At 32.0% G+C, this 26181-nt stretch overlaps 2 protein-coding genes and 1 long non-coding RNA gene across 10 annotated transcripts in view; 1 reads left to right on the top strand and 2 right to left on the bottom strand.

The window, feature by feature from the left end:
• The first annotated feature begins 312 nt into the window (after positions 1-312).
• On the top strand, positions 313-24410 carry Amacr (Alpha-methylacyl-CoA racemase). Of its 8 annotated transcripts, none has more exons than XM_067053238.1 (7): positions 313-425; positions 10600-10722; positions 14503-14644; positions 16930-17073; positions 18827-19067; positions 20091-20295; positions 23280-24410. In XM_067053238.1, exons 2-7 carry the CDS (start codon positions 10615-10617, stop codon positions 23565-23567), a joined length of 1128 nt encoding a protein of 375 aa, XP_066909339.1. In that variant the 5' UTR covers positions 313-425; positions 10600-10614; the 3' UTR covers positions 23568-24410. The 8 variants fall into 8 exon arrangements, with proteins under 8 accessions (XP_066909339.1, XP_014286959.1, XP_066909340.1 ...); XM_014431473.2 differs by lacking the exon at positions 313-425 and adding an exon at positions 1827-1941; XM_014431469.2 differs by lacking the exon at positions 313-425 and adding an exon at positions 2179-2282.
• Positions 24411-24603: 193 nt separating this feature from the next.
• LOC106687533 (uncharacterized) lies at positions 24604-25378 on the bottom strand. The gene is made up of 2 exons (XR_001344173.2): positions 25009-25378; positions 24604-24886 (listed from the first exon to the last, which is right to left on the bottom strand). It is a non-coding gene; the product is annotated as an uncharacterized lncRNA (long non-coding RNA).
• A 274-nt stretch (positions 25379-25652) lies between these two features.
• LOC106687530 (IWS1-like protein) overlaps positions 25653-26181 on the bottom strand; it is a 13838-nt gene continuing 13309 nt past the window's right edge. The window contains exon 11 of the mRNA XM_014431468.2: positions 25653-26147. Coding sequence (XP_014286954.1) covers positions 26025-26147 — 123 coding nt within the window. The 3' untranslated portion in view covers positions 25653-26024. The remainder of the gene's footprint in view (positions 26148-26181) is intronic.

Genomic DNA, 26181 nt, shown 5'->3' with positions numbered 1-26181 from the left:
TATGTCAAGTGGAATTAATATCAATTTCTCATTTTGAGTAATTACCATGAAGAATATTGTATTTGTTTTTCTTTTGCTTACCTACATTTTTAGTATACAGTAACTAGAAGGAATGCTGAAAATTTCAAACCCAAGTTTCTATTTCAGAGGATTTGCTTTGTGTGTATGTCAACAGTCTAGTTAAAAAACTAAAAGAAAGAAACTGAAATTATGTATTTAAGGTAGGTATCAGTAATTCCCATAAAAATTTCATTTTCTGAGCTAAAATTTTGAGGGAGTAAACAATAAAAAATTCCTTAATTTTTCTTGTAGCTCCCTGAGAATACAAAGAACAAGGTATACAAAACTAAATAGAATTCATATTATAGTGGCAGAAAAGAGCATTGATGGAATTCCTGATGTCTTCGACCTAAGCTTTAAGTGAAGTGAGATTTAAATTTCAAGTAACTCAATTAAAAAATATTGATTTGTCAATGTAATTCTCATACCCAAAAATGTGGGTTTACACCCCTGGGAACTTCATATTCCATCTATGGTTGGTGGTTAAGGTGGGCTATGATGTGGCCCTGGTGAAAAGAATTTCAAATTTAAGGGCTTGTTTACATGGGTGTGAAAGAATAGAAGAATTATCAGCACCAGCAGTGTGTAACTAAGGCTAGAGAGTTTAGAATGAGGAAGTTCCTGTCCTTCCCCATCTGATCAACTTTTAAAGCTAAATATCTTCCCAGATTGTTGGGTCTCCCAAATGAAAAAAGGAGGTTTCTGGCTAAGCATGTAGGCTTTGGAAAGTACATTGGATCCCTTGCACAAGCAGCATAATCTCAGCATCCGCTGATCTCAATTATGAACTACACCACCTTTTAGGCAGTAAAGGGAAGATTAGGAAGTAGTACACTTGTTTAATTTACATCTCAAAGTCAATTAAATTTCAAAACTTTCAACCCATCCAAACCTGCTCTTTTTTTTTAAGTTTAACAAACAAGAATAATTTTTAATATTTGTGAATTATTATTTCTCCAGTTCAAAAGGTGCAATTAAGAAATAACATGACCTAACATTTGTGTGGCGATCATCTCTCACCATTTCACTTAGTGAATCAGTGAGAAAAATTGATGATTAAATACAGTGAACAACTTACACCATATACAATTACAAATAGGAAACATACAAGCTTTTAAGTTATATAAAGGTTTATCTATTTTGGCTGTTGTCGCGCACGCGCTTGGTACTAACAAGTATCAAGCAATTTTTATTTATTTATAGAAATTTACAATTGTAAAAAAAAAATACAGTTAGTAAATTTGAGGGTTTAAGCAATTAAATTTTGATAGTATGACCGTAATACCACGACAGCCAATGTCGTACTTTACACGATGTTAGCGGTCGCGACACCCAGGGGAGTTGACTGCGCCCTGATGTTTAAGTTGAAGTAAATAGGGATATCCCCCAACTATCTATTTAACTAAAAACCAGTCACTAAATCCTAAAATATCAAATGTCGTAAATGATATTTTCAATAATTTGGTTCATTAACACTGAAAATTCACAAAGTTGTCAAGAAATTGATGTGAAATTCAACAATTGTAATGTAAACTGAGATAAATTAAAATAAAAGGCAGGCGGTGATTAGACCTTAACTCCTCTACCCCACTTACGATGTTCATAAAGCCCTCCTTTTTTGTTTCTCTTTTTCTGATAGCTTACCCTCTCCATAATATTCCTTCCTCAGTGGCTACTGCTTTTACTATCACCGTCAAGTACGACTTAAGTTTGATAAAAAAAATAATACTCTGTCAATTTCACCAAGAATATTAGATTTGTACAAAGGCAACTACTGTCCTTAACATTGTCCAGTAAAATATTTCTTATTGAAATTTTGTAGTTTATTCTTCTATCTAAACCGAAAACCTTTTTGAACGCTTCAGTATAGAATGTTATGATGTAAGTTTGTTTTGGCTTAAATTCTGTTTGATATACTGGAATCCTCCTGTTTTTATTATATATTGCTAAAACTGAATCTTTATCATTAACATTACTTTACATTTGAGTTATAATTACATTACTTTTTATCTCAGAAATTAAAAATGAATGTCATTAATTAAAATTTTTTTGTAATTTTCTTCAATCTACTCTTTTTATATTCTTCTTATGATGTATAGCATAACATAAGTATCAAGTAATGTCTACATAATTGTATGTCACCTCTTATCCCTTCTCAATCTATTGCTGCTAATGTTGGGAAGGTTACTAGTGCAATTAGTCCTAAACTGGATGTTAATGAGGTGAATTAGTAAGCCATTTTTCATTTATAGTTAGGTATATAGGTTTAAGATGAGACTTCCATTTCATTGTAAAGTGTGCAAAAAATATATATATATATATTTTTGCTTTAATCAGTAATGTTCCCACATCATTCAGAAAACACATTATGTGCTCCTGAAATAACATTTAAAATGTTTAAAACATATTCTTTTGAAGCAGATAGCCAATAGTAAATAAATTTTAATTTCAATGTTGTTAATTGATTTTACATCTATTAGGCATACTTTGAAGAGTCTATTATTGGCTAAATTAAATTGTCCTGTAGAATGGCTGGGATATTCTATTTTATGGTATATAGTAGTCATCAAATTTGTGAATGTGTTAGTATAGTTTTGTTTTGAACATGTTGAATCCTTAACTGATCTTCAAGAACTTATTTACCACACAATGATTACAACTTTCAGTATTCTAGTCTCATCTTTAGTTACATAGTATCTTAATAAATTTTCAGCTGATGTGATCATACAATTTTTTCACTTTGTAATTACCATTATATCTTGATAATTTTCAATGTTCAAGATCATTCAGGTTTATATGTATACCTAGTGGCATATAAGTTTCCAATTTTGTTTGATAGTTAACTTGAAGTTGAATACAAATAAATAAAATAGGAAATATCCCAGACACTCAACATAACTGTACTAATAATTTTTCTTATTGATTTAACAATAATGTTTGATAAACTGTTCCTAGAAATGACTAAAAACAGGAATATGAAACTTTGATTATTTATCTAGCAATGTTTATATTCATTACCTTTATACTCACCATAAACATTGTCTCCATTTTATTGAATGGATATATCCTTGGGTTTCATTCTGCTCCCTTATTGTTTTAAGAGAAAATTGAGCATTTTATCTCCATAATTGGACCTTATTTGCCACTCTTTAACAGTTTTTTTCTTAGCTATTCTTCTCCATTTTCTCAAACCATTATGAGTTAGAAACAGAGTTGGGGAAAAATTATTCGAAAGATGAGAGACCAATACTTTTTTATTCGATTGACGAGAGACCAATAAATTTTTATTCGAATAAAAATACGACTAAACAATCCGAATACTTTTTTATTCGAATATTTAAAATACTATCTCAATTGAATAAAACATTAGTCGAATACATATTATTGGAATAAAAATTTGATTTTTTTTTTTAATTCACTTAGTTCTTTCCCACCTTCAATTTCTAATCTATGAGGGTCTTGTTTCACATATTCAGACGAGTACAAAACGAAAATACTATCATTTTAAGATCACAGATCGATTTATTTTAATTTGTTTTATTTCTAAGACATAGGGGCCAATTTTTAGGTTTTCGGATATGCAGAATATAAAAATGCTATCGTTTTTAACATCGCCTATCGATTTATTTTTACTTTTCTGATTTCTAACATGTTAACATAACGGTCCCTTTATACGTTCTGAGGAATGCAGAATATGAAAATGATATCGATTTTGTGATCGCTTATCGATTTATATGAACTTTTCTTATTTCTAAAGGGGCCTCTACATGTTGGCCAAGCCATGGCGAACTCAGACATGCACGAGCATGTGGATGGGTGGCTTGTACGAGTTGGCCTAAGCTCGTTGCCGATCCGTCGAGAGTCGGTTTTTTGGACTCAGATCAAAGGGGTTCGTGAGAGCGCTCGTGTAGCATCTCCACCGTTGTTCTTTGTCTAGTTGCAACTGAGAGCTGTTAGGAGCTTAAAGGTGTTTATCGGGACTTTTTATAATAAGTTTTATATTTAATCCTATTTATTTATATTTAATTTTGTAATAAAAATAATATAATCCCGGTGCGATGGCTGAAACCATTAGTATGTCCGCCAAGCTTGCCTATCTGAATAACACTGACATGTGGATGGTCCGGTCTTTGTTTACCGAGCATTTGTACAAGCCTCCGATTCGTGGCGAGCGGCCAACATGTGGATCCGCCTTAACATGTTAGAGTCTCTTTATGTGTTTCAATATATGCCAAAAATGAAAATGCTATCGATTTTATGATTGCGTATCGTTTTAATTATCGCGTTTCGATTTATTTTAATTTTCTTGATCCCGAACATGTTAGGATCCCTTTATATGTTTTGAGATATGCAGAATATAAAAGTACTATCGATTTTCGTATCACGTATTCTAACATGTTAGGGTCTCTTTATATGTTTCAATATATGCCAAAAATGAAAATGCTATTGATTTTATGATCGCGTATCGATCTAATTATCGCGTTTCGATTTAATTTTACTTTTCTGATTTCTAACATGTTAGGGTCCCTTTATACGTTTCGAGGAATGCAGAATATGGAAATGATATCAATTTTGTGATCGCTTATTGATTTATATGAACTGTTCTTATTTCTAACATGTTTGGGTCTCTTTATATGTTTCAATATATGCCAAAAATGAAAATGCTATCGATTTTATGATTGCGTATCGTTTTAATTATCGCGTTTCGATTTATTTTAATTTTCTTGATCCCGATTGTTAGGATCCCTTTATATATTTTGAGATATGCAGAATATAAAAGTACTATCGATTTTCGTATCATGTATTGGTTTATTTTAACTAAGATAAGAAATCTGCATATCTCAAAACGTAAAGAGGCCCTAACAAGCTAGAAATCAGAGTTAAAATTAATCGATAGTATTTTCATATTCTACATATCTCAAAACATAAAGGGGCCCTAACATGTCGGAAATCAAGAAAGTTCAAATAAATCGATAGCATTTTCTTATTCTACTTATTTCAACATATATAAAGAGATCCTAACATGTTAGAAATCAAGAAAGTTAAAATAAATCGATACGCAATAATTAAACCGATAGCATTTTCATATTCTACATATCCCAAAACATAAAAAGGGACCCTTATATGTTAGAAATCAGAAAAGTTAAAATTAATCTATACGCGATCATAAAATATATCTATGTATAGCTGTAAGACAAAAAATTTCTTTATACAAATACAAACGTATTCGTATGGTTAATCATTTAATTTTTTCGAATAAGAGGTTATTTTTCTATAAAATGGACGAATATAAAAGTATTCAAATGGTTATTCGAATGGTTTTGCCCGAATAATTGATTTTCATGTAAAATAATGACGAATAAAAAAGTAATCTGATGGTTAATCATATATTTTGTACGAATAATTGATTATCCGATTAGAAAATTCATGAATAAAAAAGTATTCGTCTCTCGTCATTCGAATAATATTTGTCCAACTCTGGTTAGAAATGGGTTTAATTCTTAATTAAGAAATGGGTTTAAGTTCTTAATTTTGATTTTTTTTTTTATCTCGAAATCAGTTTTACTCATGATATCATATCAGTGACCAATCCTAAAAAAAAGAAAATGGTGTTTTTTGTGTAAATCTCACACTGACATACACGCACACGCAAAACTTTTCATTAATTCATTGCTGCGATCGTCCATGAATAATAAAATTGTTTCGATTTTTTTTAAACATTTATGTTCATTAATAATTTATTAACAGTTGTGTACAAATTCGTTATTATTGCTATAGGCTCTTAACTCCTTGTTCAGAAATCCTTACCTTACCCCCTTATCTCTTCCACTCCAACTGACACCATTCAATTGACCTTTATAAGCTTATCATTTCTCCCTTTTAATTCTTATTTTCAATAGCATGCTGTCCTCTTGGTAATGTTCTACATCCAACCATCTTGATTAGTCTGATTCTTTTTTTGGTTTTTATGACCCCCTGTCTGAAGTCACTAGTTTAGACATAGAAGGTAGGGGAGCTTATCTAGACCTATTCTATCTTAACTATGGTTGGGGCCCCAGACCAGATTTGAACTGGTTCCACTGCAGTCACTTTACTCCCTCAGCTATAAATGAAATCAATTTACACATCATATTTGCATATGAGCAGAAACACCTAGAGCAAGATCTAAGTGACACAGAACCAGATACCTACCAAATAAAACCAATTATTATAAACTAACCAACATACTAAAAACAAAATAGGAAATTATAAATTTCCAGGACTTTAAACCTTACTATTTAAAACTTTTAATCATCCACTCCTCACTGAACTTTACCCCTAGTCAATATCCAATGATGAAAAATCCCAGATATTTGGTGATGTTGGTTTCAGCCCTCCAAAATGATTAACATCATTAACAAACAACCTTCCAAAAAAGCTCCTGAACGTGGTTAAATAACATCCTGGATCCTAAAACATTTCCCTCGAAAAAATATCCTATTGCTCTCCTATATTTATAATACTGCACACTATTCCACCTTTTCCCCTGATTCGTGGACATTTTCTATTATAAAAATTTCCCTGCTCTATCTCCCTGTTGCCCATCCTGGGTATAATTCTTGGAAAACTTAAACTATAAAAGCTACACTTAATTATAGATCCAAAACACGTGATTCCCAACCACAAGTAAACCTTCAAACTATTCCCGTTTTCAATCCTTTGATAAATTCTCATCATTTCATAAATAAAATACCTCAATATTATATTTGGCCCGTAATAGATATAAATCCTCTAATTCGTAGCTCCTGGGCCGCGTAAACTCACTAATTCATAACCTTTCATCCCAATCTATTCCCGTTAATCCTAAGATGTGTCTGAAAATGAGATGACCTCCTTAATGAGAATAATCAGTGAGATCTTATATTTATAAATGTATCTGATAAGTAATGAGACAACAAAATATAGTTTGCCTCAAACTCGCGGTGAGACTCGGCTATCTTCCTTCAGAGATACCCTTCCGCAATTAACTGATTTTACAGAAATATTGTAATTCCAGGAAATGAACAGATTCATTGAGGTGACAACTAAGTTTGTGATTATTCTTAAATTTGCTAAATGAGATTAGAACATTTGAAATCCATTGTTTATTCAATTCTTTAAAGTTCTTGTTAAGTATTATTTTTCATTCTGTTTATTCATATGTTTGCTGTTAGTTTAGGGGTCAATCAGTTTTGCAATACTTTTTACATACTTAGGTATTTTTATTGCCACTAGGTATTATCTAACGATTAAATGGTCTAAGTTTTGTGAATTTATATTACTTTTTTTTTCTTATGTGATGCAGAAATCTACAGACATTAGTTACCCATATTTCCTCCAAAAGAGCTCACTATAGACGAGTTGGGAGAAAGAAAGCGTTTGGCTGAAGTAAGAAGGAATGATATCGCACTTAAGAAAGAAGATAAAATGAGATATACGATGAAAAAGAAGAGAAGTTAATTAAAAATTTATGTGAAAAAAGAATTGAAGATTAACTTGACTATTTTCTACATGCATCTTACTTCTTGTCAATAATTTGCTCTCTATGTGGACGAAATTGAAAAGGTTCTGGACCTAGACAGGTTATCATGTACCTTACCAAAAACAAAAAGCTTTTTTAAAAGGATAGGGTATAACATTATAAGTTTAAAATAGATAGTATAGAAGTGATTTTCAATTCTGCACGGTTCAAGGAAGATTGATTTGGGAAGGCCTTAGTTTCATGGCTCCTTAGGCTTCAAATGATCTTTTTTTTCTTGTTTGACAGAACGTACAGACCAAAAATCACCATTAATGAAATCCTCTGTGTGATGAAAACACCAGTAACATTTACCAATAGGTCTGTCGGGGTTGTCTGGTCTTAGGCGATTTCTCCAGCCTGATATCCACTTTACAGAAGGCCCACTACAAGGCGTATTCATTATAAGTTAGGAACGGCCGTGCCAGAGGATGAGCCCTGGACACTGACGCAGGTAGAGGAGGTCTAGGTGAGAGAGTCTGAGGTAGAGTAACAGTTCTAGTTGCCGAGATGAAGCGGACGGACTAGAGCCGGGGAGAGACGGGAAATTACACTGGTTGCCGAGATGAAGCGGACGGACCAGTGTAACCGTTAGGAATTAGGTTACAATCTTAGTTGCCGAGATGAAGCGGACGGACCAGTGTAACCGTTAGGAATTAGGTTACAATCTTAGTTGCCGAGATGAAGCGGACGGACTAAGATTGTTGGAGAGAAGGAGAGGAGATAGGCCATCGTCTTAGGTGTGCGTACAGAAATAACAACTTTTGCGAGCATAGATTGGCAATGAACATCTCTATCTCAAGCAGAGTATACGCCACCTGTGCCATGACTAGACCCAGGAAAGGATGTGGATCTACGATCAAATTTTGGGTTTTTTTTTTTTTTTTTTTTTTTTCCGAACCCTCTAGAACAGAAATAAAATGTGAGTAAGTAGTGCATTACTGTGTAGAAAGAAAAAGTAATTCGTGTTGTGTCTTACCTTTTGCTACCTTTGGTATTTAAAGGTTACCTGTTATATTTAATTTTACATATGACCTATTAAATCAAATTTTGGGGATTTAGAGTCCCTTATTTATAGGCCTAGTCCATGCGGCTGTGACCGAGAAGCGGTCGGTACATGTCTGCTTGAGATAGGTTCGTGCATTGTTTTGGTTTCGTTTATTAATCATTCTATTGACATTGTTGTGTTATGCACAGAGATTATTAATATATAAAAAATACAATATGTCTTTAACAAAAAGAAGTATTAAGTAAATTTGGGAGCTTCGGTGAGGCTCGAGGTGGAGCGCTCTGGTGAGTTTTGGTCGCACCACTTGCTCCCTCTCGCTACAGGTCCAAGCCTTGGACTCCGTATATAATTCAGTAATATAGATGAAACTATAGATAGATGACACTTCAAAACGCTTTGAAAGACATATCCATAAACCTTCGTCGTCTTTCGAAAGATTGTCACTGTGATTCTTATGGTTTGTAATTTTTGAGGTCGTATCTGGCTTTTCGGTTATTAATTAAATTTCTTAAATTTACGCACGTCTAATGAAATTCTACCAGACCGCCACTTCCGATCAAGGTTCTCATAGAAAGTTTATTATTTTTTGTGACCTAGATATTGACAAGGACCGCATATATCTTTTTTTTTGGCTCAAGTCCTCCATTGAGGACCTATACAGGTCCCTTAGTTTCCCCCCTTTCCCAGAGGGGAAAGGTTTCTCGGGGCCGCGAAATAAATATTGACCAGCCCAGGTGGGAATCGAACCCACAACCTTCTGAACCAAGCTCTCTGGGACCCTCGCCCCAGTCTGCTCAGCTACCAGGTCCTCCGCATTATATCTTAAAAGTATTAAAGTATTTTATGAATGTTTAGACTGCTTCTTGGTGGTTAATCGAAACTAAAGCTGAAAGGTTGGAATGCAAAGAGTTTCCTCGTCTACATACCTTTTTATGAGTTTATTTTATTTTATTGTCTGAGAAAGTTAATAACCCATAGTAATATAATAGTTAAAAACTCATTTGTGTTGAAGAGTGATCTGAGCTTGTGTTTACAATGAATATTGTAGTTTTTATGAAAAGTAAGTATGTCAAGCGTACGTGTGAAAACGGGCCAATAAGTCATTGATATTGGGGCTGTGGTGTCCAATGGAAATTGGTAGAACAGAGATTTCTAGTGGGTCTTGGGTTTCACAATCTTGAGCTCATGCTCTGATTTTAGGTATTGTATTCGTCATCTAACATGTAGCATCGAACCGTTTTATGGACTTATTGAATATGTTTATATCTAAGAGGAAAGGAAATGAAAGCAAACGTGATGATGTGAGTGAAGTCTTAATGATAATTGAGTGCCTCAAGGAAATATTAACGAGTAATGTAAATCATTATTAATTGTATATTGAATATTTATATTCAGCTGTGAATGGGGTCTATTGTTTATGGTGTTGTGATGTATAATTAGGTATATTTAAATATATAGGATCGTTGTAGTCGACCACAAAATGTTCCAAAAGCATATCGAGTGTTATACAACTTCTGCTATTCTTCGTTGATTGTTAGTTTATTATCGTATTTTTGAAATAAGATATTTTTAAAAAAAGTTTTAAAACGCTCTCCTACGTAATTTCAATTTCTTTACTTTAAAAATCCAACATTTTAATAACGTAGTTTTTGGAATAGTTCTTAATTAAGAAATAAAATTTTATCCCGCAATGAAATTATAAAATTAATGAAATGAAATTATTCTGAATACTGTTGTTTTATCTAGTAAATGTCTTGAATACATTAATTTTCACGCAACGAGTTTCACAGTTATGGGTTAGTGTGAAGTACATTAAGGACCTGTAATGATAAAGGAAATTGGATTTGATTTCTATCCCTAGAACTTTTTGTCTCTAATAAGAAATTAAACCCACCTCAATTAAACATTAACGGATTCCAGTTGAGTATTCGACTTACAAGTTTTATTATGAAATGATTTTGTAAAGAAGTCACAAGTTTTTGGTATGTTTTAGATTGGACTATCTACAATGGCTTTGAAAGGCATAACCGTATTGGAATTAGGTGGATTGGCTCCTTCACAGTTTTGTGGCCACATTTTGAAAGATTTTGGAGCAAAAGTAATTCGAATTGATAAGGTAATCTATTGTTTTATTTTTTTCTGTGTCGTTTTGATTATTATTTATGTTATTGCTTAGTATATACTAATTATTGTAATGGTGTTAAGCTATTAACTAAACAGCTGGAGCTGCTCTCGATTTGCTTGGTTATAGCCAGTCAGATCCTTTCTAATATGAATAAAAAATATCTGGTATGTCCGCTTAAACGAATTTTGCTTGCTGCTAAAAAAGGTTTTAAAATTTGATTTGTCATTGCTTGGAATCTTTTATTAAAATTCAAAATAATATTTAAAAACTTTAGAGTTAAAAAACAGGGCCTTTCCCGATATAAAATACACTCAATATTAGAGTGTTTATTCAACTCGATATTTTGAAAGGAAATGTTTACTGTCTCTGTGTTGAGCGATTCTTATTAATAGTTGTGGCTTATCATGTCTGGCAAAATAGTTTCTCAATACATCTTGTGAACTATTGGTTTAGCTTATTAGATAATTTAATCATCTCTTGTTAGGTCCCTTAGGGTTCCTGTTGTGAACGCAAACCATTTTCTAGTTTCCATGAAGATATTATGTTATAAATAGGATATTATGTTGTTTATAAGATGTAATGTTAACAAACAGTCTAAAGAAAAAAGAAAGAATGAAGAGATTCGTATGGTTTCTTCATGGCAGTGAGGGAGAGGGGGAGGAGAATTAGAAATATTCCGACAATTAGAGAAGGGTGCCTGTTGTAAGCACATGGTATCCCAGCTGAGATCCTAAGTCTGGCTGTGTCCTTTAATTTAGGGACTCCAGAAACTAATTGCTCGAATATGGGAAGTAGAAGAGATCAAACGAGAAAAAGTCAATTGGCATAGTAGTTTACAAAAGGAAAGCAAACTCTATTGAATGTAAAAATTACTGAAGAGTAAGTTTTTTGAATGTAGCTATAATTTTTTTCAATCACTCTAGTCATCTCTCTTGTGGTCTGTGTTGAAAGAAACATTTGAAGCTTTCTTTTTGGATTCAGCATTGGATTTAAGCAAATATGTTAAAATATAAATGAACTTAATTACACCATGTGTATGTTATTCATAGACTTTAAGACTTCATTCGACACCATTTCACGAGTTCTGCTCTGGAAAGCTTTAAGCCCAGGAGAATCATTGGCACCTATGGTCATTGGTTATCGCATGTAAAGTTTCCTTTACCCGAGATATGGGAAAAAGAGTTAATTAACGTTGTCGAGGTTGTTGTGATAGATTCGATGGTTCTGACTCCAATTGAATGTGCGAGGTATTCATACCAGAAGGCTTCGACAATGCGTGTTCATACAGGTTAGGAGATTAATGGACAGGATGAGTCTTACAGGAACTATCCGTAAGTACTCGAAAGATGGAAACTTCGCTCTGCATGGAGCGATCCTGCAGGCGCTAAGTAGTTGATTGAACTGAATTTGAAGGGGATTGTAAATGAATGGAAGACAATTTTAAGGAAGGAAGAAATATCCGGAGAAGACAGAGTGTAATAAAAGGTAAATATACATTTCCAAAAATAGCTATAGTATGTACCGATCCATTATGTATATTGTTATGCACTGCTTCCTCAGGAGGAGAATGCCTTAAAGGGGAAATTAGCACTGAGGACTTCCAATTTCTACTTAGTCAACTCTCGGGGCTATTAAACGCCATCGAGAGATGCTAATTGTAAGATGCTTGCTTTTTGTGGATCGGAAGATTCTATTGTAAAAATATTATATAATCTGTTTAGATATTTAAGATTATATTAGCAGATTATATAAGCAGATATAAGATTATATGAGCTTAATTAAGATTATATAAGCAGTTCAGATATTGTTGCAATGATTTATGTGATAGTGCATACAGTTTATGAAACTGTCCAATAATTCTTACTTTTGTTGATCTGGTGATATCGGGAAGATCACTGACTCATGTATGGAAAGCATTTGAGAGGTTAAATCTACTAGGATAAAGGGATAAAGCTACGGGTGAAGGAAGGGAGTGCTAAGATAATGGAAATTAAATAAATGAAACCTAACTCACCACCACAATTATCCAGTTGAGGGCTAAATTTCAAATTCCTGCGAAGTAGGAATTTCATCCTATACAAATGTTTTTTCGCGGTTAAAATTCTTAAATTTTAAGAAGTTTAAAAATTTGTATGTACAATTGAGTTGTATTGGGTAAGCTACTTTTGGGGGGCATAAACTTTTTTCTACGTTTCCCTCAATTTGTTTTTGTTTGCGTTTTAAAGATTCTAGCGCCTCCACTGTCACTCTTCTTTTGTATATTTACCATAAAATGGATTCTATCTTTTAGTCATGCCATGCGCAAATTAAGGTTTCTTTTCTTCAAATCTTCTTTCGTATTATGTTTCCGAGATTTATTCTAAATACGAAAAATTAAAGGGGAAGACTGTTGGCAAATTTCATAAAAAAAACGTTTCAGCCACTTTGACGCTATTGAGAAACATGTTTTTCGGTAATTACTCAGCATATAACCCGATTTTATACACATGCATCAAGGGCTGAAACCTAAGCTTACATATAGAAAGCATAACATCTAAAGAAGTAAATTTGATTTTCGACAGAAATACACGTTTTGAGGTTTCCTCAATCAAAATAATCAAATCTCACAAAATGGTTTGTGTGTGTGAATAGCCTAGCTAAAAAACGAATAGTCGTACGAAACTGAAATTACATATTTAAGAAGGTATATGCCTGAAATGTGACAGTGACTTTTTAGGTTAATTTAACCGACCGGTAAAGCCACTTTTTAAAACTGAATTTTAACATTTTTTTTTTCGATTTTCTTAAAAACAGGTATAATAAAGATATCAGTCTGGTCTTTTCCTCATTGAAATAGTCTGGCACAGCTAAAATGACGAATTAAAAAAAAAAAATCCTTTAAAGTACCTGCCCTGTTTCACTGATGGATCCAGAATGGATTCAGCAGGACTAAGGGGGGCAGGGGTTTATATAGAAGAATTAGGCATAGAACTAAGCTTCCCACAAAGCAAGCACTTGTCTGTCTTTCAGACAGAATTGTTTGTCATCTTGTCAGTATATTTATGCCTTGAAGGCACTAGCTGTGATAGGACTGGCATCACCATCTTTTCAGATAGTCTGTCTGCCCTTAGAGTCACCGCTAATTTGGTAAGAGAGTGTAAACTAGCCTTAGAATCAATAGTGAAAGAAAGCTTAAAGAAGCTTCTGCTTGTGTGGGTCCCAGGACACAAGGGAATCACAGGTTATGAAAAAGTTGATCAGCTTGCTAGAATCAGGGCTGAGCACCCTCTTTAGGACTAGAACCATTCCTAGGTATTTCTAAATGGCATCAGAGAAAAGAGGCTTCCTCTACAGATTGGGAGTCCCTTTTGAATTTCATTAGAAAATCAAAAAGGTTCGATATAGATGAATAAGATATATTAAAGAGACATTCCATTGGGTTGTCTTGGGGTTGGCAAAAAGGTCCAATAGGCCCACTTGCCGGACTTGTTCCCCCCACCATTACCAGTACCAGTACCAGTACACTACTCTTATTAATTTTTTGTTCTTTATGTTCCTGGGTTTATTTTCTGACTTTTTTAAATGAAACTTTTTAATTTATTTTTTTTCTACATTGGTGAGTAAAAATACTTTTATACCCCAGTGTTAAAAAAAAAAATAATAATAATTTGTTTTTAAATATTATAAATTAATATAAATATTCAAAATAAACTGCATGAAATTTATTATTTTATAATATAAACAATATACATTCACTCCTTCAGTCCTTAATTAATTTTTCTTTTATTTTAGGTTGGTCATGTTGGTCCACATGAGCAATTTTTAGGAAATGGAAAAAAATCTGTATCAATCAATCTAAAAAGGCCACAGGGAAGAGACGTTTTGAAAAAGCTTTGTATAAAATCTGATGTTTTAATAGAACCATTCAGAGCAGGTTTTCTTTTCTTTTTTCAATTCTCTAATTTGAGTATAATATACAAAAGGGGTCTCAGCATATATCAGAAGGATAATCACACAATTGTAAACTTTGTAAAATTGACTTTGTTGTGTTGGTGGGCTCAAAAATTCATTTACTAGATTTCTTTTTTAATCGACAACTTAAAAATTTGTTACGAGTAAATGATTTTTTGAGCCAGCCAACACAATAAAATCAATTTTACAAAGTTTACAATTGTGTAATTATCCTTCTGATATATGCTGAGACACCTTTTGTATATTATACTCAAATTAACATAATAAAGTTGATTTCATAAAATTTTATAGTTGCATGATTATTTTTCCGGAACAGCAGTATGATCACCCTCCTCTAATCTCTACAATAAATGGAAAGGGATGGAATAATTTTTTTTTATTAATCCTGGCATTGTAAATGGCATTCTAAGACAAATTGAAATCGGGCACTTAATTGATCCAACACACAGCAACATTAAAATGACAAAACCCAATCATAGTTCTATAACTTTAAAATTCCAGATTCTACTAAGATTGGTTGACGATATGAAGATTCAATATGAAGATACTACCAACACTAAGATTTCAAAATCTACAAATCATTCATATAGCCAATCTTCCTTTCCAAATTAAATGTGTCAACAATAATATTAATCTGAGAGAGAGTATTAACCCATGCCAGTATTGTATATTTATATAGTTTTTTTCTGGAATGTGTTAATAAAGACACTATTTCTATCCAATCATGTTAATAATAAGCAAATACATTATAAATAATAGATTATATTAAAATACTCAAAAAATGAATTATATTTTATTTCTTCTGCTATGATCTGAATACCAGGCATTTTTTCAAAACTATACAAAATTAAACAAGGGAATTCGCTCTTGTTTAATTTTGTATATTTTGGTACTCTCAAGAGTCAAATGAGAAACAAAAAGGGATCTTGACAAAATATTTTGGAGAAATTCTTAAAATTTATTTTACTTATTTGTTAGGGTGCCGATCAAGAATCTCAACTTTTTCAACTCAAATATTTTCGGAAGTATAAAAAAATAAAACAAAATTTTTTCCTCATAACTTAAAAACCATTCATGATTTTAGTAGCTTCTATTATTTCAAATTAAACAAGAGTAAATTACCTACACTTATTCTATTTTTTTTTTTTTTTTTTTTTTTAATGGTCCATTTTGTAGTAAGTGAATCCAAATTATAAGATTGATTATAGTCGAGGTGATGAATGATGGGACCAGAAAGAGGAGATGTTGAAAGTTTTTAAAATTGCTAATGCCGATGAAGCCTTAGTAAATAAGTACCTCAATTATGATAATGGATTCTTACAAAAAATTGTATTCTGAAAAGAATTTGCTCTTCAGGTTTCAGACAGCATTTTTGAACAAATCGTCAAAAACAATAAAAAATTGTTCACGGTTTTTATTGATTTACGCCTTAAGGATGTGTAGAATAAAAAAAAATGGCCTATGTGAAATCGTCTTAAAATTTCATTTGCTTTCAGAATCCTTGAGAATAGTGGGACATCCTATATATTTAATATTATATGGTTTTATTAAGTTATTTCATGTGGTATGAGTCAACTTAAAGAAAAACCAACTCGATCCAAAGTAATTTCCATTAGCTTCAAGAGGTTTTCCAATTGAATAATAAGGCCTTGCGTCCCTTGTTAGAAAATGTTATTTGGGCTTTGAATCAATAATTCAAGAAATGAAAACTTTCTTGTTTGAAAAATCTTTTTCATACAAAAGATACATCATTCTTTTTTTTTATAAAATTATGATGTCTAATTTCTTCCAGGAATGCTTGTCTTGAATGGACATGTCATCTGTAATTTTAATGTAAATGGCTGTTGGATTCAATTTATTTGTGAATGCAATTAGTTTTGAGTTTAGAAACTTACCCCTATATTATATCCACCTTTATATATAAGAATCCCTGAATCCCAAAAACCATGAAAGGTCTATCTATTAAACCCAACATTGCCAACTCACAAGTCAAAACAACAAAAAGATACAGCCATTAGGCTTACTATAAATAATTAATTACTTTCTTCATTTATCTCATTCTTAAAATTTGGGAACCATTTAAAGAATGATATTCAGTAGATTTACTTTCTGTTTAATCAATATTAAGGGGTTACTCATTGTTAGTGAGTCAATATTTGAATGTAAAAGCAATTAATTCAATGAACTGCTTCATTTGAAGAGCTTTATTTCATTATATAAATTTATTTATTTTAATTTATTTGTTAGGTGTCATGGAAAAATTGGGCCTAGGTCCGGGAGTATTGATGGACAAAAATGATAAACTAATCTATGCTCGTCTCTCAGGTTTTGGACAGGTAGGCGAATTATCTAAATCAGCGGGCCATGATATAAACTTCTTAGCATTATCAGGTAATTTTTTTTTCAAATCAAGAAATAATATACTTTATAGATAACATGAAAAATGTTTTTGTTAGCTAAGTGAATACTTTACAATGCAATCCTGAACACTCTTATCTTTTAGAACTCAGATTTTCACTATAACCATTATAGATCATTTCACATTAGCATCTCTGTTAGTTGATCAGCCTATTAAACTATCCTTTGGATTGGATAATAACTATATTTTCTCAGTCATCGATAAAGAATTTTCAAAGAACCGTTAATCTGTTCCAGGGTGGTTCTGGGTTTGCATACTGCTACTGATAGCATGGCTAAAACAAGGAGATTGACCAGATAACCATTTTCTAGAAAACAGAAGATATGTTTATTAAACAGTCTTATCCCAGGGATAACGTTGCAGTACTGAAGGATAGTATCCCCTACATTTGCAATATTTGGATTGTCAATTGTTTGGGTAGGGGATAGTTTTTGGAAAAATTGACATTTGCCAATTACTGACAATTGACTTCTAATTGCTTGTTCTTACTACATTTACAAAAGACGGCAATAAAAAGCTGTCCGATCTGTCCATTCTATTTGATGAAGAGGCAGAAGTAACCTGGGGAAAACTCCCAATCCACAAAATTACTGGGATGGTAAAATTTGAAAGATTATGAAATTAATGCAAAAAACTGGGCACTGATATTGAAGATCTAGGTGGAGTTAAAGGAGGGGGGGGGGAATTCGAAGTTAATGTGTGGTTTATCTCTTGAGCAACTTAAAGCACAGTATTAAAATTTTGATCACAGGTTTCCTTCAAATTCACCTTAGGAGGATTATGTTTTTGAAGGGATGTAAATGTAAAGAGGATGTTAAGGAGGTATAGGAAGAAAGATGTGGAACGAGTTGACATATTGGTCATTTTTATGCTGCCGACTAATTTATATTTACATACTTATATGTAAATGTAATTATATTACATAAATTATATTTACAGTATAAAATATAATTATATATATTTTCTATACTGTTATTCTTAAGGGCTTTCATTCATGGGTAATAGAATTCATTCTTCTAGTATTGTTCACCAGAAGTTGGATGGTGGCAACATCATGCACTCTGTATAAACTCAGAATGATACATCTCAAGGCTATTGCCTGGTGAGTGCAGTCTGCTCAGAAAGTGGATAGAAGTGCTTGTTTTCAATGCTAAGACTCTAGAATTAGGATCATCAATTGGAGTTCCAGCTCCCAAATTGATTATCCTCAGCTCTCTAATCTCAGATCCAGCTACTGCTTGGTTATTTTGAGACAAATCTAGTCTTATTAGTTGTGATTATCCCTAAGGATAATACTCTTCATTCCCTCATATTCTAATATTTACCCAACAGGTAATAATATTGTCCATATCATTAAAATTTAAAATATATTTTTATTTCATCGAAATGTAAATATTTTGGCTTAACTTGAAATCTTTTTTTTCTTTTTTTTTTTTTTCCTTTTTCGGGCAAGACTCCCATTGGAGTCCTATACTACCTAACCATGGTTGGGGGTCAAAGTTCTTCATTTTGTGGGACCGCCACTCAATGAAAAAATTCGACGTCCCAGGCCGGATTCGAACCGGCACTGCCAATAGACATCAAATTGGTAAGACTGTGTCTTAACCACTGAGCTATGGGCGGCCCAACTTGAAATCTTATGATAGTTCAAAATTTGATAGGTTTTTGTTTCATTAACTGAGCCAATAAAAAATTGTTTTTATATAAAAAATATGTTAATTTCAGGTGTTCTATCACTATTGGGCTGGAGGGGAAAACATCCTATCCCACCTTGTAATATATTAGGAGATTTTGCTGCAGGAAGTGTTCTCTGTGCTCTAGGCATAGTAATGGCACTATTCGAAAGAACGAGATCTGGAAAAGGTCAAGTGGTCGACCTTAGTATAACCAGAGGTTGCTCATACCTTGCTTCATGGATATTGGCTACAAAAGACTCATTATGGTCTGATCAGCGTGGTCACAATTTGTGAGTCAAGAAATTGTATCCACTTTCAAATATTTTAAAATCATTTATGAAGACCTAATGGCTGTGCAGTTCGGGATGAGACTCCCAGAGTGTTTGGTTCAGAAGTCCTAAAAAAAATTCATACTCGTTATTATAAATGAAAATATTGGTGGTATTCATGATGTTTTGTTAAATTTAAAAAGTTTTAACATGATAAATGTTGTAAGTATAGGATTGTGAGCAGCATAATTTCAAGTTTATGTTATATGTTAAATGCAGAGAAGCTCCTAGCAGATTTTCTGGGCACCTTGTTTTGTAAGCTTGTAATTTTTACTAGATAATAAAATCTCTAACAGCTACATCACATCATCTATTTTCCACCTCCATTGTTCCTTGTTTTCTCTCCTACTTATTTATTAGGTTTAAGGATGTCTAAAACAACATAATCAAAACACAAACCACCAGCAAGTAACCTAACACGACAACCATGATATATGTTATATCGTTTTAACATGTTAAAAGATCGAAATATTTCTGCATTTAACATAACCTTTTTTATTTAACACACTTTAACATGATAAAATAAAGATCATGAATACCCCTATTGTATTATTAAGCATAATAGTTTTCTGCTGTAAAATATCAAAAATGATACTTCTTCTGAAGTATTTATTAAGTTTTTATTTTCATTACATGCAGTGTAACAAAATAATTTTTGTAAAATGTTAGTTTTATATAAAACGGAAACCAATTTTTCAATTTCAAGACCCACACTTTACATCTTCTCCTCCCCTTCTCTCCTAAAAAAAAAAAATAACTTAAAAATAACCTAAAATAAAAAATAACTCCTTGACATACCTATGAACTCTTCGTTCTTTATCCTAATGACAAATGAAACATTTTTTACCAAGTTTCATTTTAAAAAACACCATATTTTATAAGCCTACAGTACCAGATTTAATCTACAAATAATAGATTAGTTTTTAAAATATATATAATAATAATAACATAAAGAGCACGTTCATTTTTAAAGTTTTCTTCTAGGTTAGATGGTGGAGCATATTTATACAACACTTATGAAACAAAGGATGGTAAATGGATGGCAGTTGGAGCTCTAGAAAAAAAATTCTATGATAATGTACTAATTGGATTGGGGCTCAAAGAAGAAGATTGTCCCCATTTCTCAGAAAACGGATTTAGTATTTTTACAAAAATATTTAAAGAGAAGACTCAAAATGACTGGATAAAGGTAGTATCATTATACAAAATCTATTTAGTGAACCAAAAATTGTTAGATTATTAGGATGTGTCATCCGGAATCTTGTATATAATGATTTCTTAATTATAAATCTGTTCATGAAACCTAATAGATATGAAAGTTATTATAAATGGATCCAATTTTTTATGAGAAGTTTCAATAGATCAATATCAATGCCCTTAACTCCAAAAAATGCATTTTTCGCCATTTGTTGTGTGTTTGTGCAACAATAACCTCATGAAATGGTGGAGCACTTTTTGTTGTTTTTTTAGACTGTTTCAGTTTCTGATGGTTGTCGAAATCGAGCAACCTATGGTCTATAGTAGACTGTTATTAGCTGTGGTCTATAGTAGACTGTTATTAGCTGTGGTCTATAGAAGACTGTTATTAGTTGTGGTCTATAGTAGACTGTTAATACAGTGTACTAGTTTTTAAATCCACGATTATTTTAAAAATATCATGTGCAGGCTCCCATGGTAACACATTCACTTTTAATTAGACATAAATTATTTGAAAATTACTTACTTACTTGGCGCTACAGCCTGGGTCAGGCCTTGGCCTCCTCAAGAAATTTCTTCCACTTGTTCCTTTCCTGTCCTGCCCCTTATGCCACCAACCTGGCGCTCCCCATCCCGACGTAATCCTGCCAACCTGGTCCTGCCATCTAGCCTTCGGTCGCTCAACTTTTCTTTGCCTATCATTTCATACCTCATGACTCTCTTCGGAATCCTTTGACCATCCATTTGAACGACATGTTCTGCCCACGTGAGTCTATTTATGTTTAGGATACGACTGATGGAAGCACCATTATATAATTCGTCTTTGTCTTTTCCTCCTGACACTATTCTCTTGGATTGGCCCATAAATACGCCTCAAAATTTTTCTCTCAAATAGTTCTAGTTTAGTTAAATCTCTTTTGTTGAGAATCCAACATTCTGACCCATATGTTAATATTGGCCTTATAAGAGTCTTGTATTGAATGGTCTTAGTATTTCGAGAGATAAGTCTGGACCTAAAGCGTTTTATGAGACCATAATAGCTTCTATTTGATGCTGCTATTCTCTTTTCTATTTCCTTTGAAGAGCAATTTTTGGTGTCTATAAGGCACCCAAGTAAACAAAACCTTGTACTCTCTCAAACTTATAGTTATTAATCTGGAGGTGTGGGCCAGGATATCTACCACCTACTACCATAAATTTTGTTCTAACTTAATTTATTTTGAGTCCCATCTTTACCTCAGATGACTCAATCGCCTTAAAAGTATCTATGAGGTCGGCTTCCGTTCTACTGATGATGTCTATATCGTCCACATATGCCAGTTACTGCACTCCTTTATTAAAGATGTGTCCATCTGTTTGTATATGAGTCTCTGATTACCTTCTCTAGTGCTATGTTAAATATGAGGCCAAAGCATCTCCCTGTTTTAGTCTGTTGACTCTTTGTAGAGGTTCCGACAGGATTGGATTTTAACCTGGCATTTGGAGTTGGAAAGGGAGACTTTAACCATGTTTATCAGTTTCTGTGGTGTTCTCAGTTCTTGCAAGGCTTCATACAGCATTTTTCTGTTTACTTTATCGTAGGACGTTTGGAAGTCTAGAAAGAGGTGGTACATGGTAATCCCATATTCAATCGTCTTTTCTAGGATTTGTCTGAATGTAAATATTTGATCAATTGTGGACCTTCCCTTAGTAAAACCACACTGATATTCCTTTATAATATCTTCAACATAGGGGAGCATTCTATTGAAGACTATAATTGATAGTATTTTATAGGCGGTATTCAGCAGGGAGATACCTCAATAGTTACTGCATACAACTGCATTATTCTATTCTTCTGGCATGATATTCTGGAGCCATATTGTTCCCATGATATCAGTGAGCTCTTTAATGACTTCCCCTCCTGCATTTTTAAACAGCTGGCTAGGTAAACTATTAGACGTTACTCCCCTGCATGCGCTTGTTTGAGGCTTGAATTCTTGTCTTAAATTAATTACTTTTTTGTACATGTCCCTGCTGAGTTTTTTACTTTTATACTCCTCTATTGCTTCCAGTTGTTTCTCCGTGTACAATCTCTTTTTCTGTCGGTGAAGTTTCTTTTCCACTCTTCTTGCTCTCTTATATTCCTCTTGAGCAGCCCTAGTATCCAGCCATAGTACCTCTTCTTTGTATCACCAATTTGAAAATTATACAAAAAAAAAAAAATGAAAATTATACTTTCCAGATGCACATTTGAAAAACAGTTAAATTTTCGGCAAAGCTAAACAAAGTAAAAAAAATCATAATTGAAACAATATAACCATGGAAGCATGTTGTTAACCAGCAAAGGGTTTCATCTTTAGTTTTTTTATTTATTTAATTTGATAAATAAAGTACTCACCATTTTTGGCTGTATATATATATATATATATATATTTGCAAACTCATAGACATGCAATTTATGTATATATTAAATAATCCTAAAGTAATTAAATTAAATTTAGTATTCATAATGATGAGAAGATAGTTGACTGTGATTTTAGCTAAATTTTCTTTTAGAAAAATGGGATACTAAATGTATATGAGGAGAAGATGATTGCGAGTACGGTCAAAGAATAACACAAATAAGTAAAAAAACTTATTTATTAGTGCCAACCTTTTGGCCAGAATTTCTAGATTCAACAAGATTCATTGGCTGTTATCTGGTTTTTCGTCCTTAGCCCTGATGAAGGTTAGAAATTTCGGCACTAACAACGTAAGTTTTTTAACTTATTTGTATTTTTCTCTGACCACACCCCCAACCATCTACTCCTCATAAAAATTTAGTATCACATTTTTTAAAAAGAAAATTTAGTTAAAATCATCCAGTTGAATTCTTCATAAATTGAAATGACAGTACAGTACATTTTAAAAATTAATTTTTATTTAATCAGAAATTAATATCTTTAGTAAGTAAATCAAACTTTTAAAAAGTAATCATATATTTTAATTTTGATTTAGATTTTCAAAAACCTGGATGCATGTGTGACTCCTGTTTTGAGCTTGGAAGAATCTATTAACAGTAGATTGGAAGACTTCACAACAAAGAGTAATACTCCACTTCCATTACCTCTGCCTGAGCCTAGATTACACCCAAGCTTTGATAATTCCCATCCAACCTCATATGTCTCTCCTATGGTTGGAGAACATACTGAAGCTGTCCTCCTAGAAACAGGTTTCAGCAAAGCTGAAATACAACATCTTGTGGAGCAAAATATAGTATATTTGTCACAAAAGTCGAAGTTGTAGCTATAGGATTGCTGATTTACACTGCAGAAGTCAAACTCTGATAAATGCTGGAGTATAAAATTAATTCATTTATTTTACGGCTAAGTTGGTTTTTAGTGGGTTGAGGTTGAAATATTAGCTGTTACAGATAGCTAGATCAAAAATAAGATAGTCTCAGGATTTGAGTTTACTGTAGCTTATCTATGCCTTACTATTACTTTTCCACACTAGCAAGAAAGGTATATGAAAAAGAAAGGTCATAATAAGCATACAAAATAGTAAAAACATGAAGTTATGGTCTATTTAAGACTAGGGTAAGCTCCTTATTATAGCTACCAACCTTAAGTATCAGGAAATGTAATCAGTAAATAGAATTTTTACTATTTAGAAAAAAAAAATATATTTTTTTACTTTGGAAAGGTTAAAGTTGTTATTAATAACTATATGTAATTAATAATTGTGAGGAATAGATGGTCAGGGGGTGATCAGTAGAGTAATAATTAACACAAATAAGAAAATCTCATTTTATCTGTGCCTATATTTCAACTGAATTTCACGCCTTCATTAAGGCTGAAAACAAACACGAGATCAAAAACAAAGTATAGTGAAAACAAAATTCAACAAGAAACATTACAACAAGAAATTTAATAAGATAATAGATGATACTGAAAGAAGATAAAATATAAAACTGAAAAGGTACAAATAAAAACGTTGAAACCTCAGCACAACTAAAATAAGATTCTCTTATTTGTGTTTATATTGTACTGACTGTCCAACCTGACCATCTTTTACTCACATTGAATCTATGGTCAACAATAAACACATAGTAATTGATAATTGTTTAATACATTTTTTTATTATAAACAGTGTATTATTAGAAAATTTCATTATTCCTGAGCTCATTGACTCTTAGCCTTGGGTATGAAGAAGCATTTTCAGGATTGAAAGAAAAGATTTTATATCTTCAATAAGAATATTTTACAAATTCATATAAGAAAATAAGAAACACTATGTTAACTTTTTAGACCTATATAGTCTTTCTCTGGAATATTTTAGCTGATGCTGTGTTGAAATAATTAGCAAATTAGCCAATACTATAAACTTGTTCAGGCAAATCTTCTATTTACAATTTATTTCTCAAATGGCAAAATGTTTTAAGTAGACACCAGATTTTCATGCAATTACCTTGTTGGTCCCATAGCTCCAAATTCAGCCAAACCTCAACAGAAATTCGAATCATTGACTCTAGTTGTATATTGCACATTTTGAGGTTTTTCTGCATGGGATTGCATTTTTTTAGTTTTAACTATGAAATCTTTGTTTCATTTACAAATTTGTCTCTATAATATCGAAAAAATTGAATAAATAAATAATAATAGAATAAATAATTTATTTGATATTTTTTTTTTTCCTTTAGTCAATTTAGCAAAATTTTGCCATCGGACCACAAATTTGTACCTACCTTTCTTTTGGTATATTTGGACTCTTCTAACATCACATTTTCTTATCTCTTTTCCAATAGTAAGACACAATCTTGTAAACTGCTCAGTGCTCTGAATTCAATAGCTTCTGTGCTTTCTACTTTCCTGATTGAATAATTGTTTATGTTTATCCATATTCATGTGAGTGCTGTTAATTATGCAAACACTACATGGCAACCACAAATTTATTTACTAAACTATTCAATTCAGCCTCCAAATAAAACATATTATATATAAGTCTTTATCAGGATAGTGAAAGATTGGAAATCCAAAACAGAAATTAAAATCAACAAAAGAATGTATCTGTTATAGTAGATAAGTAAAAGTAAAATTTATTTATGATATAACAAGGCAGAGGAAGGGAGAAAAAAACAACATCAATATTAATATGCTAGATCAAGATTCTGGGTCATGAAAAAGAAATCCAGATCAACATATTCAATTATAAATAGAATAAGGGTTAAAGTAACTACATGTTATAACTCACCAAAAATATTTCCTACAATAATCTATAGTCAAAGTGAGTGTATGATGATTATGGAATATTTTAAATACTTTGATTCTTATAAATTTCCATCGTAGTTGGAAACAGCATAGTAATTATACAAAAATAAATACATCACTGTAAAAAAATTATTTGTTTATTTGAGGCATAAGAAAAAAAATACTGATTACAATTTATGAACAACTTTTAATACATATTATGTTTCCTTAACATTTCTCATGAAAGAAATACTAATGGTACAAAAATTAATACTTGAATGATAAATCAATATTGCAAATGTATCAATACAAATATATCAGGGTAATAATACAAAAACTGTCCCATAACAAAAAACAAACCTTTCTTTTGTAGAACTAATATAAACTTTTTATTACACTTTATCAGAAATACAAATCAAATTAGACATATTTTTTTTTACATCTATGAACAAATTAAAAAATTAACTATCAAGAATAAAATTATTATTCTTTCATACATAACATTTTGAGACGTTTACAGTGCCATATTTCTACCTTCAATCGATATTGTGACGGCTCTCTTCGCTTGCTTCATTCGTTTACTATCAATAAAATTTTTGTAATGCTTCTCGAACCTATTCATTTGTTTTTTAGTTGTCTGAAAAAAAAAAAAAAAATATGTATATATATAT

This window comes from Halyomorpha halys, unplaced genomic scaffold, assembly GCF_000696795.3.
Source record: "Halyomorpha halys isolate HHAL.00 unplaced genomic scaffold, Hhal_1.1 Scaffold977.1, whole genome shotgun sequence".
Lineage (NCBI taxonomy): Eukaryota > Metazoa > Arthropoda > Insecta > Hemiptera > Pentatomidae > Halyomorpha > Halyomorpha halys.
This window is presented reverse-complemented; position numbering and strand designations above follow the sequence as displayed.